Genomic DNA, 16,923 nt, shown 5'->3' on the forward strand with positions numbered 1-16,923 from the left:
TTCTGCAGTTTATCAAGTTATTACTACAAGTTTTTCGAATAAAAAGTCAAGTTTGAGATCCAATACCCGTTAACCAGCTTGATTTTGAGGAATAGTGTAATACCGCTATAAGAAAAAGAGCTCTGTTCTTTAGTGGAGGCAAGGTGGTAGAGGTACATGCCGTGAGGTGAACCTAAACAGAACTAGAAGGGGACACTCTCCCCTGTCATTTTAGCCAACGGAAGTGGTCCAGTGTCGTAATGCCTCCAGCGGAAGCCAGCTATCAGCCTCAACCCGCATCTCGACTCTATTTGCGATCTTCTCACTCATGACGACAATACCTTCCTCACCTCTCGTCCTATGACGTTCACACTCGCGATTTAATCTAGTCGAAACCCTCATTCTATTGCCGCGCCTGACGATAGCTTCAGCCCCTAATTTGCGTCCGCCATGTGGCGAGACCGCACGAACCTGTAAGACGCCCATTGTTACCTGTCATTGTCTATAGTTGTCGGCTTCACCTCCACATAACGAGCCCATATGCTGACGCAGCTTGCAAATAAAGATACATCTCCTACCGGCAGTCTTACGCGCATCACCCTACACAGCGAAGACCATATGGACCAGGCGCCCTTGCTTCTGGTCCCCTTGCCGACACCTATACCAGCAGCTATGCGAACGACGATCGTCGCGGCCTTCTATCGGCCGGCGCATTTGAAGACGATGGCGATGCCGTGATTGAGATGGATCTATTGCCCCCTCGATGGGCTGATGTTTCGGATGAGATCACAGACTTGCTTGCCAATATCGCGACAAAGGGCCAGAGCTTGGAGAAGCTACACCAAAAGCATGTGCTACCTGGTTTCAATGACGAAGACGCTAAAAGGGCCGAGGAAGCGCAAATAGAGAAGCTTACACAAGAGATCACCAAGGGTTTTCATGACTGCCATCGCTGCATTCAAAGAATCGAACAAATGGTGCGGGAATCACAGCACGCAGGTACCATCACAAGGGCAGAGGAGACCATGGCCAAGAACATACAAATTTCGCTGGCTGCTCGAGTTCAAGATGCAAGCGCTAGCTTCAGAAAGAAACAGAGTGCTTATCTAAAGAGTTGGTGCCCCCCCCTCCCCCGTTTCCCACCGGTATATTCTAACTTGGACTCCCAGAGCTTCGTGGCATGGGTGGCTTTGGCGGTTTGAGTCCTAGTGAGAGATCTGGTACACCCCAGCCAGGTTCCTATCTCGACCCATCTCTTCAAGAATCTGACGCAGATCGATCCTTTTCACAATCGACACTCCAAGCAACCCAACAGCAAAGAGTGCTCCATTCTAATGATGCTGCGATTGCTCAACGTGAACGAGAGATTGAGGATATTGCTCAAGGCATTATCGAACTGTCTGACCTCTTTCGAGATCTCCAGAACATGGTCATCGACCAGGGCACAATGCTGGACCGTATCGACTACAATGTTGAGCGCATGAACACTGATGTCAAAGCCGCTGACAAGGAGCTAGTTGTAGCTTCTGGCTACCAGCGGAGGACGACCAAGCGCAAGATCATCCTTCTCCTCATTCTTATAATCTTTGGCATGATCATTCTGTTGGTGATCAAACCCAAGAAGCATGGGTAGAGGTGTTTTTTCATGGCAATCTCAGGGATACCCGCTGTCTCCCTTGACATATCCCCGCGCGGGCATAGAGAGGCAGCAATTATTAAACACATGTACCAATACAATGTAAAGCAAGTAATGGGACATGTCACTGATGTGTTTGGAGTCACGGTTCTCTGTTCGTTTTTTATTTATTATTCTATTTAGAACCAGTCTTTCTCTTTGGTCCTCGAGGCGTGTGGTTTAGAAGAAATACGATCATCGTTATCATAACTCTTTTCGAAAAGCCTAGGATAGCTCTTCCATAACTTAGGTTTTTGCTTCTCGATCTCCGACGCAAATTGCGCCTCGTTGGGGAGAATCTGAGAACCCCAGGCCCCTTCCACCAGCCGCTTCATGTTCGCTGGGGAGAGCTCCCTATCGTCTCTCGCCCTGGCCCTGGGTCTCATGGGCAATCGAGCCACTGCGAGACGATTTATTACTGTACTTCGCACTATTTGGGGATCAACGTAGACACCCTTGTCTCTCAGCACAGCCAGCAAGCGAACACCACAGGCCAGGTCGAAGTCTGCGATCCCCACTGGCTTGGTGTTTGCGAGAGAAGGCTGAATCGGCTGTTGCGCCAAGGTCTGATCAAAGCCCCATCGAACGATGGCGCGCTGCAGACTGATATCGAAGATCTTCTGTATGGGGTGTTGTCTGTTCGTGAATGGCAGATCTGCTGGTATACGAAATGCGTAGTTGGGATCGTTTCGATTCTTCGAACGTTTGTGATATTTCTGTTTGGGGTTTGTCTCGTTCTGGCATGGGCCTATTTCGGCTCTCCAGAACTCCTCCTTAAAATGGCTCCTTTTCTTCTTCCCATCGGCGAAGGAATAGTATTCAGACCAAGTCTCTGACTCCCCGTTCAACTCTTTGGTTTTGCTATCAGGCTTGGGGGGCTGGTCCTGCCGATGCACGGGTATCAAACCCCCTGGCTCTGGCCTGTAGAGTTCACATATCTCATAACTTAGCCCTTCTAGATCATTAAAACGTCCCAGACGTCCGAGGTTATAGAGCAATATTTGCCAGTACCGAACAGGAACGGCAACCCCATGTCGTGCGACTCGCAACGAGAGGTGAATAGCTCGGTCAAGCGTGCCCTGTCTGGTGAGCTTTGGATGGTACCATATATCTTCAAAGATACGGCTTAGAAGTGCTTTCGAGTTCTTCTGCTCCATGGTAACATCCAGGCTATCCATCCTATCAACGACATTTCTGACTTTCGCAAGATGCTTCATGGATAGAGCCATACTCAGGTGTTTATTGAGATCCTTGGAGATGATGTTATCCTTACTTGGTCCTGGAGTAGCTGCCACGCCTTCAACTTCTTGGAGTAATCGCTCTAAGCCCCAATCTTGCCGTTGAGCGGAAGACGCAAGTAGCGTTGACCGCGTCTCCGGATTCCCAAACTCTTCTGGGTGTATATCGCAGTGTAGAAGGGTTCTGAGCAAGTCGTCCTCACCTCGTTCAGCGAAGGAGATGATTGCATTGCAATAGGCTCCGGATCTAATTTCGATCCCTAACTTTCGGAGTTGTTTCAGGCGATCAGCAACTCCATGGGCGTCATCTTCTCTCAACGCAATGGATTGTAACGAATAATAGCTAATTGTGCGGAGGCCAATCTTATGCATCAGGTTGATCGCAAACTCTGAAGAAGTCCACGAGCTGGCGAACCATCGTGCTGTAAACCTGTCGCTGAAAAAACTACTGTTCGTTTCCAATCGGGTATCCTTTTGTACAGAGGTACCAACGCCATCACCAACGCTGGTGTCTCCATTGAGTACTGCCAGCTCTTCCTTCGTAAGCTGGATTGCGGAAAAGTAGTGGGAAAGAAAATCCAAGAAAGGCATGGACTTAGGCGACTTGGGATGGTCATTGAAAAGATTGAACCTTTTTCTCCAGACACGCGCGGCATGTGACTGGCCACTTTCGAAAAGAGCCGGCACAACATAGTCGTACAACTCACGGTATGGACTGAAAACGTATATCTTGGTCAAAGTACTCTGAAGCTTGGGAGTGAAGTCGATGGCACAACTTGCCAGCAGAGCACCGAAGCTATCCAGATCAGGACGGAACATGGGCATGAGTTTGAAATGCCAGCCCAATGCAGTTTCGTAATCAGCGTGTGCTAAATAGAAATGAACCACTTTCAGGTATAGTTCAGGCCAATTGAAATCGTGAGTTTCTAGAAGTTGTCCTGCGACCTTGAAAAGTTCCTCCATCCGGTCAGAATTCGTCAACGCTGCCTCCAAGATGTTATCACGCAGAAACAGAGCTCCAGTTTTGGTTAAGAGATGCGATTGGTCTCTGTCCTGAAGCTCCAGAAACGTCTTCCAAGTTCCTTGGTCTCCGCGATCCTGACGGCTCGTTAGAATGCGACGCTCCCAAGAGGATATGGCATCCAAATCAGAGTTCAGGCCCGAGGGAGTATCTTGTTCGCTTCCACGCAGGCGAATGCCCAGCGGGAAGGGTAATTCGGGTTTTGGCGGCCATTGTGAAGTCTCTTGTTGAAGATTATGCTGTCTCGTCCCACCCCCAGCTTCTCGGTCAGAAATCAGCCTATCATCTTTTTCGTATATTCTCGTAAGTGCTGGCGCCGATTCCGTATTATATTGAGATCTGTGTTGTGTGAGTGTCCTGATGTATCGAGTATATGCGGATTGGCGGATTCGAAATTGTGTAGGGATTCGATGCATGGCTGGGTAAATTCACCAGCATTAGCTGGTCTCGTATCATCGCATCGGTCGTGGTCGAGAAGATAATAGTAAAATCATCGAGACTGTCTTAAGATTGAGACTTTGAGATCTTCAAAAGGTCCTTCATCATAGCTCCAAATTTTTTGGGGGGGGGTTGCGCATCATAAACTTAGGCACTTTACAGGCAAGTAGAGTGCCAGGGGGGTGCACCAACACGTGCCCACCCACCAACGAAAACGTCAAGAGCTCTGCTGAGTCATACTCCCGGCTCCCCGTCAAGTTATGGCCTCATTTCTTTACCCGAACTTCGACATCCTCCGTTCACCAACTCAACCACCCCACGCGAAACCAACCTTCGAAGCCTCCCAGAACTCTCATTAACCGACATCAAAATGCCGTACGTAAAATTGAGTCACGACCGATTCTTGCGATAGCCTTGGCCACTTTCCCCGACGTCAATGGCTCGTCCTGAGCTCCGGACACTGCAAGATATAACATCATACGAGAACCCGTCACTGACGCCCATCCAGTCTCGTCAACGCCAAGAACCCCGTTCCCCAGAACCAGCGATTCTACCAGAACGCTTACAAGAACCACACCCGTCTTTGGAAGATTGTACGACCAAATTGATTGTTTAGCCTGTCTTTACTATCCAGCTGACCGACATGACAGGGCCCTCGCAGCCGCATCCTCATGACTCCCTACCTCATCCTTCTCTGGGGTACCCTCGGTGGTAAGTAAATCGCAATGTTCTGTCGGATGGAGGTCGATTTGGGCCTGCATACTGATAGTTACAGCTTCCTTCTACGGTGCCGGTCGCAAGGTCCTTGGCTACAACTCTTACTTCGGAAACTAAGCGGTGGGATTCGCGCGGTGGGTGATACAGCTTGCCTACGATGGAAGGTCAATGTGATTGGTAGATTGAGTCAATAGACGGAGATGAACTCAATGTGAGATCGTTACAGTCGTTCATGTGCATTTTGGAGACCGATACCTGTTGTCAAATCGTGTCCTCTATTCACACGTCATTGCCATTAAACCCGGACTCCCAAAACTTTAGAATACATGAAGAACTCAAGAAGTTGCATGCCTCAAAAAGCAACGTCTAGCGCGCACTGCAGCAGACCTGCAACTCTCCACCCACGGATAGTTGAATAAAAATCCAATCAGCCTTGTTCTAATAGCCTGTGGCGCCAGGCGCCTTTTCGTCCTTTCGTAGGCTGACTAGCAACTCTCGGAATCGCTCCTTGCCAGATCCAGAGGCACCTCCCTTGGCGCCCTTGCCGCTGACATCCACCAACTTGGCGATTCGATCCCAGCTGGTGCCACCAGAGACGGTGTCCTCTCGGCTTGCCAAGAACTCTTCGGCTTCCTTTCGTGTCTGTGCGATGCCCTTCTCCTTCTTGTTGTTGTAGTTCTCGTAGAAGTCATCGATGTTCTGCTGGGCCTCCTTGATGGTCTCTTCTCGCTGCGCAGCGAATTGTTCGGCGCGCTTAGCAATCTGGTTGTCACGGCGCTCCCGCCACTCCTTGACGACCTCGGGCTCTTCCTCTTCCTCGGCGAAAGCCTGATATCCGGAGTTGTAGCTTACAGAAGGTCCTCCTGTGATGGCGGTTCCACCGGAGACGCCAGTACCCTATTTGTTGATGTCAGCTCCTCAATTCAGAGTGTCTAAGCAAACCGACTCACAGCCTCGGGGTTGGTCAGGTCAGGGAACTGAGATTCGAAAGTGGACTGCTCGTTGTTGCCAGCGCCGCCGAGAAGGTCATCATCGTTACTAGCGAAGGCAGCGGCGTCATCGTTGGTCGCGAACTGGTCTGCATCATCTCCAAGAAGGGCCTTCTCGCGGGCGAGGAAATCATCGGTTGAGGGCTCAGCAGTAGGGTCCTTGATATCGGTTTGCGCTAGAAATGCATCAGCGTCGGATCCGCGCATTTCTTGTGTTGATGCACTTACCCCCGGAATCGAAGTCCTCAAGTGAAGGGAAACGGTCGGCTATTTTGAAAGCGCGGATAATCAAAGATCAATACTGAGTGTGCGAATATCGAAAGGTCCGTAAATGCTATCGGATGAAGGTGGTGGAAATATGAAAAGGTCTCGTTCAGATGCGAGGATTATCAGTATACGCTGTTGCTATGGTCCTCCTATTCAGTTACTGCCAAGTAGGCTATCCTAGCTGATGAGGTGGATTCTGCCGGGCGGTGAGAAACATACAACAGCATGAGCTTGATGGAGTGGGTCAAGTTCATGCACTAAGGCCATGCAAATATGCACTTAGAAGCTATTTCTACTTTATCGAATGTTTCTTCTGGTCAACCTAGCTCTTGGTCTATAAACTCTCCTTGTTTTACCAAAGAAAACATTTCAGTTCATCACACATTCGAGTTACGTATCATTCTCGTTTTCGCAGCATTCATCTACAGGCGAACCAGACCGTAACAGGATTCAAGTTTGTGTTATTTGTGCGGAAACAAGTTAGCAGAGACTACGAACATTATTCCTGCAAGTAGCTGTAGTAGACGTCGTTTCCACAGTGATACTACGGTAACAGCTACAAACCAGCTTCTAAATAATTGTCGCGACATCTGGTCCATAATCCTGCGCTTGCATTCGCTCTTGAAATTTGCCTTTTTTTTTTTTCTCTTAACGAAGGAACCGTTGCTACCAAGATGGCTTACAACGATGACTCTGTGTTGGCGCGACTTTCGTCACTCAACGAAAGCCATGATAGCATCGCCACAGCTGCACAATGGATTATGTTCCATAGGTACGCTTTCTCGTTCATACATCTCATGAGATATGGTTGACAATTTCAGACGCCATGCTGAGAGGACTGTACAGCTGTGGATGCAGCGCCTCAAAGACTCTTCCAGCACAAAACGATTAAGTTTGATTTATCTCGCCAACGGTATGTTTGTCTGTCAGCTGCGATGAGCTTTACTGATCAGAGTTTCAGAGGTGGCCCAACAGTCTAAAATCCGACACAAGGATGACTTTATTATCGCCTTCGCGCCTGTGATTGCTGAGGCTGTTTCCGTCGCCTATAAAGGAGCACCCGCAGAGCTTCAGGCGAAATTAAAACGCGTTATAGACGTTTGGAGAGATCGTTCGATTTTTGAAGCACCAATTCAATCCGCAATCGATGCCCGCATTGGAGGTGAGTACCATCTGACATGAACTGGTCCAAAACGCTCGTGGCTAACCATCCATTCAGACCTCGACAAGGCCCGGGGTATGTCCAAGCCCGGATTTGGCGGCTCTCCCTTCGGTAGTACTAGCACTGCCACTTCTGTTCCATCTGAATTTGCACCTCTGGTCACTGCTCACCAGAAAGTAAACAAATTGAGCACTCCTCTCAAGGCCACGATCACATCAGCAGACCAAGAGTATGAGAAGCAAACTGACCCATCTACACCTGTTCCTTCTGCTCCAGTTTATGCAGCTCGGTTGAATGGCCTTCTCAAGACGTTGGCCAACGCCGAGAGTGCGGTTGCTGAGTGTGTAAAAGCAAGAGAAGGCCTTGTTTCCGGCCTGGAATCGCTTCTCAACGCTAACCGTGCTGCATTGGAGGAAGAGAAGTCTGCTGCGGCTCAGCTGACATCCCGAAAGGCTGAAATTGAAGACAAGAAACACCAAGTCGAGGTTGGCATCATGCGAGCACTGGGCCCAGCGGACAGCAATGGTACTCCAGGACAAGGGGACTCTTCAGTTACGCCCCCAGAGCCAGACAGACCAGAGGTTGAAGCATTGACTCCACCGGCATTTGAACCATTCGAAGCACCCACCCCTGAGGCATTGACACCAGAGGGAGGGCCTGTTGCAGCTCCTTCTATGTCTCCTGTCCCTGTTCCTGTTCCTGCTGCTGCTGCTGCTCCTACGTCTCAAGACGAAGAAGAAGCACCCTCGTATCAGTCATTGCCAATCTCAACCAATGGGTCGAATAAGCGCCGCCGGGTCGATACCGAAGAATTTCCTGATCTAGGTGGAGATGATGGCATCGATGCCGACGTTGCTGAAATGCTGAAGGGGCAACCTCAATCATAACCAGATCATATGTTAGTAGCAAGTTGGGGGGATATTTGGCTTGCTAGTTTGGGGTTTGCTAATATGTTATGTTCTTGCAAACAGTTTAGGTTGGACTAATAGAATGCTGAGAACCATCGGCACATGTAATACCAGTCTAGTGTATTATTAAGTATAGTGAATTATTTCTTCTTGTTGAGTAGATGGAATGGGAATCAGTAGCAATACAGGTCGCAGTCTCGTGGTAATCAGATCTGTTAACCATTATGCAACAGATGTTTGCTGGCCATATAAGAATTGCTGTGACGAATCTAGAAAACTTAAGTGCTTCCCTTTCGGCCTATGCGATTATGCAATCTTCATAGACGCAGGTTGAATTCGTCATGGCGCTCATATTGGATCCGAGAGCATTCGGTTCAGTTCGGATCAATCGAAGCCGTAGTCGCGTAGATCCGACCGAGGGATGCTGCACGCACAGCACGCACACCATAACTAGTCTTAACTCAAGGGTCCCACCCAAATTTTTTGTGAGCAACGGATCCATTGACTCGTCTGGGCTGGACTGGACTTGACTGGGCTGTCGCAACTCGGAAGCTGAGAAATGCCGCTACGACGATGACGGCATCACAACCTCGACAACTTTGATTCTTTTTGTGAATGTCAACGTCTCTGTCAGCTGCTTCACTACTCCTCCCTCACGGTTCGAGCCCTCTACTTTTCCTCCAACGATAATAGCGCCGCTCCTGAATATGCTACGCTGAGTGGGCGTCTGATCAATTCCTACCCTACCGTCATAATGGTCTCGGGAGTAGCACGCCGTGTGCTGCTCCCACGCCTCGCCGAGCCCTCGCAAGTGTCTCTGGCTACATCGCGATGTCAATTAGGAGCTTCTTTCCACAAGTCCGAAGCTCTACCTCTCCAGTCGAGGCTTTTCCACGCTTCCAGCACCCGTCAAGCCGCTCTACTTCCGTTCTCAATCGCTACCTTCCGGTCTTCGGCAAATAATTCTCTGGCTCGTAATCAGCCTTCCCTCGCGCACAACCGACCCTCTCAATTTGGTCCCGTTTCGCACGCCTTGCGACAGTTCTCGACGGCACCTCGTCTATTCCAGGAAATCCAGACCAAGGTCGAAGAAGGCGCCAAGAAACCTGTTGAACTTGAAGCCAATCGAGCTATCGCCCAAGATGAGCACAAGCAAGAGTTTACCAAGAGCGAAAAGGCTGCTCGAGCGGCGCAGGTCAACCTGGCTGCTAAGCTCTCCAAGGAGGGAAAGCAGGCTGGTAAAGCTGGTACGGATGAAATTGTGCGACTGATCAAGATTGCTCGCCCCGAAATACGCTGGCTCGGTATCGCTTTTGTCTTTCTGGTAATTTCTTCTAGTGTCACCATGTTGATTCCCTTCTCTGTTGGCCGAATTTTGGATCTTGCTACCAAGGGCGAATCTGAGGATGTCCGTCTTTTTGGCTTGACCATGAACCAGTTCTTCTTTGGTTTGGGTACTGTCTTGACTATTGGTGCTATGGCCAACTTTGGTCGAGTCGTCCTTCTCCGAATTGTCGGCGAGCGCGTTGTCGCCAGACTTCGATCTCAGCTTTATCGGCGTACTTATGTCCAGGATGCTGAATTTTTCGATGCAAACCGAGTGGGAGATCTCATTTCACGACTCAGTTCTGATACAGTTATTGTTGGCAAGTCTGTGACGCAAAATCTCAGTGATGGTCTTCGTGCTCTCTTCAGTGGAGGTGCTGGTTTTGCTATCATGGTCTGGACAAGCCCCAAGTTGACTGGTCTTTTGCTGCTTATGTTCCCTCCTATCGCCGTCGGAGCCTTCATCTACGGTCGCGCTATTCGAAATGTCAGTAGGTCGATTCAGAAGAACTTGGGTACTCTTACCAAGATCGCCGAGGAACGACTTGGTAACGTCAAGACCAGTCAAGCGTTTGTCGGTGAGGTGCAGGAAATCGGTCGCTACAACAATCAAATCCGGAAGATCTTTGCTCTTGGCAAGAAGGAGTCGCTTATCGCTGCCACCTTCTTTGCTTCGACCGGTTGGGCTGGTAACATGACCATTCTCGCGATGCTCATCGTTGGAGGTGGCTTCGTACGCAGCGGGGCCATGTCGCTTGGAGATCTCACCTCATTCATGATGTACACAGCTTTCGCAGGTTCAAGCTTGTTTGGTTTGTCAGGTTTCTACTCAGAGCTCATGAAAGGAGTTGGTGCCGCGAGTCGACTCTTCGAGCTCCAGGATCGCAAACCAGGAATTCCACAAACAGTCGGTGTTCGAGTCAAATCAGCACAAGGGCCCATCAAGTTCACAGATGTCAGCTTCGCTTATCCTACTCGACCTGCTGTCAAAATCTTCAATGGATTGGACTTCGAAATTCCTTCAGGCAGCAATGTCTGTGTTGTTGGCCCGTCAGGAGGGGGCAAATCAACAGTAGCATCTTTACTATTAAGATTCTACAATCCTACGTCGGGAACTATTACCATCAATGGCCAGGATATTTCTGGAATGAACGTCAAGTCTCTGCGAAGGAGGATCGGTATGGTTTCTCAAGAGCCTGTTCTCTTCTCTGGAACTATCGCCGAGAACATTGCCTATGGAAAGCCTCAGGCCAGCCGTTTCGATATCATTTCCGCTGCTCGACGAGCCAACTGCAACTTTATCAGCGATCTACCTGACGGTTTAGAAACCCAGGTTGGTGCTCGAGGCTCTCAGCTTTCTGGAGGACAAAAGCAGCGAATCGCCATTGCACGAGCTCTTCTCAAAGATCCTGATATTCTGATTCTCGACGAGGCTACATCAGCGCTAGATGCTGAGTCCGAGACTCTTGTCAATGAGGCTTTGGCTGGCCTCCTACGTGGCCGCAACACCACTATCTCTATCGCCCATCGTCTCTCTACTATCAAAAGATCTGACCAAATCATCGTTCTCAACAGCGAGGGTAAAGTCGCCGAGATCGGCAGCTACAAGCAGCTCGCCTCTGACAAGGATAGCGCATTTAGCAAGCTCATGGAGTGGCAGATGAGCGGCGGTGAGGTTTCCAAGGATGGTGGCTCAACTGCTTCCCGGGCACATATAACAGAGGCCGAGGAGCTTGAGGATGATCTAGAAAGGGACGATGAGGAAGAGAATATTGAGCACGAGGAAGAGAGCAGGGACTCGAAGAATGAGGAGAAGCGTCCCTGAATTCAGTCAGATGGCATAGAGCAGGCAAATTCCCCCCAGAAGATGTAATGCGGTCACAGGACACAGTATGGCGAAAGATTAGACGAATCATGTATATTATATATCCCGATATCTATGTCTGAGTCTCTATGACAGGCAATTGTCCTATCAGCAGCTACAGAGAGAACTCCACTCGACATGTATCTTATTTTCATTGGCGTCGGTCCGGTCTGGTTATTAAATCCCCAAAATGGAAAATACGGGTGATAGGGTATGGACAGCCGTGTATAGAAAAGAATCTCGTTTTTATCACCTTGTGGTGTACAAGAATAAGAGGTCTCGTCTCTATTCTAGCTGATGTGTATTGCCTCAGGTTAACTACCTACCTACCATTACGCTCACATCTTTCGAGCCAAAGTTCATGTATACTAATCAAAACAATAACCTGTCTGAACTCGTGTAGACTAATGGATACACTGTACCTAGAACTGCTGTAGATTCAAATTACCAACCTGAAGTCAGCGTTATGAAAAGGTAGAGATTGAAATGCAGGCAATTTCCACAATCGAGCAACTAAAGAAGTAAAAACAAAGCCAGAATGTCCTTGTCGCGCCAACCAAGCCTCGTTGAGATTAGGGAATAGAGACCAATGAGACCAACTCCAGGTTAAGCTCTCGGTAACGGGCTTGTCACATGTGACCCAGTCTGGCTCAAAGCATGACCACCTCAAGGTCCTGATTCTTCATGGCTTGGTCTTTTAATAAACTTTGTCAAATACATAAAACAATATTTTGACGCCTGAGTCGAAACTTACAACATTCCAGTTCCTTATTGCTCGCTAATTTTCTGTCATTGGAGTTGTTAATCATCTCCCTTAAACGCAATGTCGACCGAGACCGAGGGAACTTTCGAGGTTGCAAATGCCAGCCTGTATACCAAGACTTGGACTGTGAGTATCCGTGGTGATCGGCCTGAATAAGTAAGCAGAGGCTGATGCGCCAACAGCCCGAAGGTCCCGTCAAAGCAAAGTTAGTGCATGTCCATGGTTTCAGCGATCATGTCAATTGGTACAATGACGTATATCGAATCCTAGCCTCGCATGGCATACAAGTCTTTGGCTTCGATCAAAGAGGTTGGGGCCGAAGCGTGAAGCAGCCCTCCGACAAGGGAAATACAGGCCCAACATCACGTGTCATTGCAGATATCGCCGCTTTCATTGAGAGCAAACTGCCTTCGGATGCCCCGGTCTTTGTTCTGGGCCACTCTATGGGCGGCGGCGAGGTCATCACACTTGCCGCTGACCCTCAATATGCCAAACTCGTGAGCCAAGTGCGCGGCTGGCTGCTCGAGGCACCATTCATCGGATTCGCCCCTGAGGAAGTCCCGAGTGCGTTCAAGATCTTTGCAGGACGACTAGCCTGTAAAATCCTTCCCAGGTTTCAGCTCAAACACGTACTCGATGTTGCCAACTTGACGCGAAGGCCAGAGGTGGCCAAGGGTTTCAAAGAAGATCCTCTGTGTCACGACACAGGCACACTCGAAGGGTTGGCATCGCTCCTGGATCGCACGGGAGCTCTTCAGTCCGGTTCCGTGAAGCTGGGTAAAGAGGTCAAGTCGCTTTGGCTTGGTCATGGTGACCACGATAAAGCCTGCAGCTATCAAGCGGCCATAGATTTCGCACAGAAGCAAGACATCGAGGACAAGACCATCAAGACGTACGTGGGAGGTTATCATGCGCTACATGTCGACCTGTGCCAGGAAGAATATGCCAAAGATATCACTGACTGGATCTTGGAGAGAAGCCAAGACCAGAAACCGATCGAGGCCAAGCTATAGAGTAGCTGTAGAAGATCTGTGGATGCGCGAGTATCACTGTTTTCAAGCTCTGTTGTTTTCGAGATGACCAGCATCACTCGATATTGCGTAACTGTTTTCAGCTTTTTACGGATAGCGAGACTATATTAGTATTATATGCTATGCTTCATGTGGCTGGCTGTACATCATCACCGCTTATCTCTTGACAGGACGAAAGCGGTTGCAGCTTGCAAACCAAAGCCAATAGATTGATCTGATTGATCAATAATTCCAGCTTTTGCAGTCTTGGCATCAAGTCCTCCATAAAGACGCATGCGTCGGCGGGTCAAGGCGGACCCATGTTCCGTATCCCAGCTCCGTAGACGCCCGAGAAACAGATGCTCTTAGAGGTTAAAAGCCACGGAACCCCGAAACCAGCCCCGGCCGTTTCCTAGACGTTTCGGGGCCGTATTTGAACTATAATCCAACGTCTCCCGCACTCGATTTCAACTTCTATTTCAACCATATTGTGTGAAATTATCGCCACGGCCTCGGAACCTCGCACAATGAATGGCCCGGAAACGATGCTCCGTTGGGCCATTTCGGCTCGCGCGGGGAACTCGACTCACTAACCCCAGTTGGCCTTCTGATAGCCCAGGGCGCTGAACCATTTCACTCTATCGCTGCAGCCAACGGATTCATGTGCTGTACAGAATGGAATGGATATCAATTACTAGCACACTCCCGTCCCTTACCTATCAGCGTCCTTGAAATGGTAATCCACCAACAGACAAGATGGACACTCAAGACGTTTCCTCTATGCTCCTCCTCTTTTGGAGTGAGTCCACGTGGGAAGATGACTGGTTCAACAGTTGACTTCCATCGCAACTTATCGATCCTTTCGCTGTGCTTCTATTACATATCCATACTGATATCATTAACTCAAATTATCATTGGTGCAAGACCGGACGATTGACTTGACCTTGATCTTCCCGGCGATCACTCGATCTCATGTGTATCACTAACGTAGCTGACTCTTTAGTATTGAGGTGACCCTGGAGATCACCGCCGCTCGAGGCCTCTTTCTTGCTCTCCCATCTGCATTGATTGCTTACCCATCAGAACAGCTATCTTGCATTGTCACCAGCATCGCTATTGCTTACTCGATTCTCTGATATAACCCATCAAGAGACTGGTCGCCCGAGCTGTCGCACTCTATCCCTTTCTTTATAGAAGCGATAGTCGTGCATCATGACACCTGATAACAGCAACCACGTCGCCCATCATCCACAGGCAATTCACCTACAATCTCTCGAACGTGCCCGCAGCAGTTCACGACACTCAACCACCCGCAATGGCTCGAGTACAGCTTTCGAGCCTGCGACGGCTGACGAGAATGAGACTATCGCTAGGAACGTATCTCATATGACTGATGTCGAGAGTCAATTCACCGCCACTGGTCGTCGACAACCTAGCTGCCTTGATCATGATCCATATGGCCTCTCCCGCGGGTACAAGACCGAGTCTGATTTGGAACAGATCAAGGCCAACACTTCACGGAAGCGCGATAGTCTCCCTGGCCGCAAAACCGTCTCCGGCGAAGTCGGCCCCAAGACAAAGGCTCGCAAGCTGCAGGGTTTCTACAAAAATCAAAATGCGGCTATTGATCGCATGCTCAAGTCTGTTGAGGAACATCGTGACGAAGCCCGCGACCAGCATGGCGAAGACCAAGTCAAGTTTCGCATTGCTGTCTGGGGCTCTTTCGCGGCCAATGTTGCCTTGTCAGGAGTTCAGCTCTACGCTGCCATCTCTTCAAAATCTCTTTCGCTCTTTACCACCATGGCCGACTCCATATTCGACCCTCTTAGTAACCTCACCCTCATTTTGTCGGCTCGAGCCATTCGTCATGTCGATTCTCGACGTTTCCCTGCCGGAAAAGCTCGTCTCGAGACTGTAGGCAATATTGTCTTCTGCTTCTCATGATCGCTGTCTCACTCATCATCATTGCTTTTGCTGCCAGGAACTATCTAGGGGGGTCCAAGAAAAGGAATTCAAAATTGCTGCTGTTATATCTGTCTGCTGTGCTTTCGCCACCAAGTTCGTACTCTTTCTCTACTGCTGGGCACTCAAGGACAAGTATAGCCAGATCAACATTCTTTGGCAAGACCACCGCAACGATCTTTTTATCAATGGCTTTGGTATCCTGACTTCCTGTGGTGGTGCGAAATTGAAATGGTGGATTGACCCTATGGGCGCTATCATTCTGTCTGTTCTCATCTCTTGCATCTGGCTGCATACCGCCTTTGGCGAATTTCTGCTCATCGTCGGAGTTACTGCATCTGTCGAAACGCAGCAGCTCATCACGTATGTATGCGTTACACATGACGACACAGTTGTTGGCATCGATACCGTACGTGTGTATCACTCGGGTCCTCGTCTGATCGCCGAAGTGGACATTGTTATGGACCCGACACAAACACTTCAAGAAAGCCATGATATAGCAGAGGCGCTGCAGACCAAGCTGGAGGATCTGCCAGACATTGAGCGAGCATATGTCCACATTGACTACGAGACGACACACAAACCAGAACATGCATTTAAGAAGGATATGTAGGTCTAGCTACGGAATGTGTTTTCAAGGGAGTTCTGGGCCACGAAAGGCATTTCGAGCGGCTGGGGAAGGAGTTTTGGAGTATGTTTAGTGAGACAAGTGAGTTAAATGCCGTACTCGGGTACACGATCAAGGAACCGAAAACATATGTTTTTTTTTTTTTTTTTGGGGAGACTGGAGGCGTGACGGCGAGACTCAATGGACAGCAGGGAATGATGGTGCAAATCATATCTTAGTTGGTTTTTGGGGTAGAAGCAAAAGCATCATAATGCAACAATGGCTCACGTGGACTATGCAAGTGAGAGCGTGTGATGCATATAAATCAAGCTGATGGCACGATTAAACTAGGTCGAGGCGAGCTAATGCAGATGCCGGCATTTCAGAAACACTAGGATCTGGGGAACACACAAGGGGCTCTTTTTTTTTTTCTCTCTAGTAATTTCTATCTGTCAAATTTAAGATATGAAATGAAGTGAGACACACTGGCATGAACGGTTTCTACTCGTCTCGCGTGCCTTTGTCCCGATCTTACAGATTGTCTCGGTGTGCCATGTCCGAGTGACACACAGACTGATCTGCAAGACAAGCTAATAAGCCACAAAAATCTACGTCACTTACACAACTTTTTTAGAGACTGGCATCTGCCACGGGCTGGGGAGATTTGAATGTCTTTATAATAGCTCAAGGGACGGAAAAGGGGTCCTGCGGCACGGACAGAGCGGCAGATAAACAATTCTTACGTTGAGCGTTTTATTATCTCAAGGGGACCAGCCTGGAATGGTTGAGATTACCTAGATGCACGTATCTCAACGGTGCGTCGCATACTCGCAGCAACTTAAAAGGGGCAACATGTCCAGTTCGGGCCGTGTGCAGAAGCCCGTTCCGAGTTCATCCCTGAAATTTTGATGCTACGAGAATTGGAGACGTTGAAAAGCTGTAAGAAAACCTTGAAGTGTTATGGTTTGTGGGTATCAACAGCCAAAAAAGGACCTGT

General features: G+C 49.1%; 8 protein-coding genes across 9 annotated transcripts; 6 read left to right on the forward strand and 2 right to left on the reverse strand.

Moving 5' to 3' along the window:
• The first annotated feature begins 188 nt into the window (after window positions 1–188).
• Window positions 189–4,477, forward strand: FOXG_04244 (syntaxin 16). Its single transcript, XM_018382198.1, has 3 exons — window positions 189–452; window positions 545–1,092; window positions 1,149–4,477. The coding sequence occupies exons 1-3, from the start codon at window positions 430–432 to the stop codon at window positions 1,610–1,612; spliced, it is 1,035 nt and encodes a 344-aa protein (XP_018238866.1). The 5' UTR covers window positions 189–429; the 3' UTR covers window positions 1,613–4,477.
• FOXG_04245 (uncharacterized protein) lies at window positions 1,738–4,491 on the reverse strand. Its single transcript, XM_018382199.1, has one exon. The coding sequence runs from the start codon at window positions 4,327–4,329 to the stop codon at window positions 1,795–1,797; it is 2,535 nt and encodes an 844-aa protein (XP_018238867.1). The 5' UTR covers window positions 4,330–4,491; the 3' UTR covers window positions 1,738–1,794.
• Window positions 4,492–4,559: 68 nt separating this feature from the next.
• FOXG_18776 (uncharacterized protein) lies at window positions 4,560–5,556 on the forward strand. Its single transcript, XM_018398919.1, has 4 exons — window positions 4,560–4,726; window positions 4,860–4,944; window positions 5,002–5,062; window positions 5,127–5,556. Exons 1-4 carry the CDS (start codon window positions 4,722–4,724, stop codon window positions 5,183–5,185), a joined length of 210 nt encoding a protein of 69 aa, XP_018238868.1. The 5' UTR covers window positions 4,560–4,721; the 3' UTR covers window positions 5,186–5,556.
• FOXG_04246 (uncharacterized protein) lies at window positions 5,507–6,264 on the reverse strand (the record flags this gene model as incomplete). Its single annotated transcript, XM_018382200.1, has 2 exons — window positions 5,507–5,965; window positions 6,019–6,264. 2 exons carry the CDS (start codon window positions 6,262–6,264, stop codon window positions 5,507–5,509), a joined length of 705 nt encoding a protein of 234 aa, XP_018238869.1.
• A 380-nt stretch (window positions 6,265–6,644) lies between these two features.
• On the forward strand, window positions 6,645–8,625 carry FOXG_04247 (uncharacterized protein). Of its 2 annotated transcripts, XM_018382202.1 has the most exons (5): window positions 6,645–7,096; window positions 7,146–7,237; window positions 7,286–7,486; window positions 7,544–8,384; window positions 8,458–8,609. In XM_018382202.1, exons 1-4 carry the CDS (start codon window positions 6,999–7,001, stop codon window positions 8,371–8,373), a joined length of 1,221 nt encoding a protein of 406 aa, XP_018238871.1. In that variant the 5' UTR covers window positions 6,645–6,998; the 3' UTR covers window positions 8,374–8,384; window positions 8,458–8,609. The 2 variants fall into 2 exon arrangements, with proteins under 2 accessions (XP_018238871.1, XP_018238870.1); XM_018382201.1 differs by having other exon boundaries at window positions 7,544–8,625.
• Window positions 8,626–8,849: 224 nt separating this feature from the next.
• On the forward strand, window positions 8,850–11,973 carry FOXG_04248 (ABC transporter ATP-binding protein). The gene has a single exon (XM_018382203.1). It carries the CDS (start codon window positions 9,149–9,151, stop codon window positions 11,543–11,545), a length of 2,397 nt encoding a protein of 798 aa, XP_018238872.1. The 5' UTR covers window positions 8,850–9,148; the 3' UTR covers window positions 11,546–11,973.
• A 266-nt stretch (window positions 11,974–12,239) lies between these two features.
• FOXG_04249 (uncharacterized protein) lies at window positions 12,240–13,685 on the forward strand. The gene is made up of 2 exons (XM_018382204.1): window positions 12,240–12,473; window positions 12,530–13,685. Exons 1-2 carry the CDS (start codon window positions 12,408–12,410, stop codon window positions 13,358–13,360), a joined length of 897 nt encoding a protein of 298 aa, XP_018238873.1. The 5' UTR covers window positions 12,240–12,407; the 3' UTR covers window positions 13,361–13,685.
• Window positions 13,686–13,707: 22 nt separating this feature from the next.
• On the forward strand, window positions 13,708–16,417 carry FOXG_04250 (uncharacterized protein). The gene has a single exon (XM_018382205.1). The coding sequence runs from the start codon at window positions 14,570–14,572 to the stop codon at window positions 15,299–15,301; it is 732 nt and encodes a 243-aa protein (XP_018238874.1). The 5' UTR covers window positions 13,708–14,569; the 3' UTR covers window positions 15,302–16,417.
• The last annotated feature ends 506 nt before the right edge of the window (window positions 16,418–16,923 follow it).

The sequence above is a fragment of the Fusarium oxysporum genome, chromosome 4 (genome assembly GCF_000149955.1).
Source record: "Fusarium oxysporum f. sp. lycopersici 4287 chromosome 4, whole genome shotgun sequence".
NCBI lineage: Eukaryota > Fungi > Ascomycota > Sordariomycetes > Hypocreales > Nectriaceae > Fusarium > Fusarium oxysporum.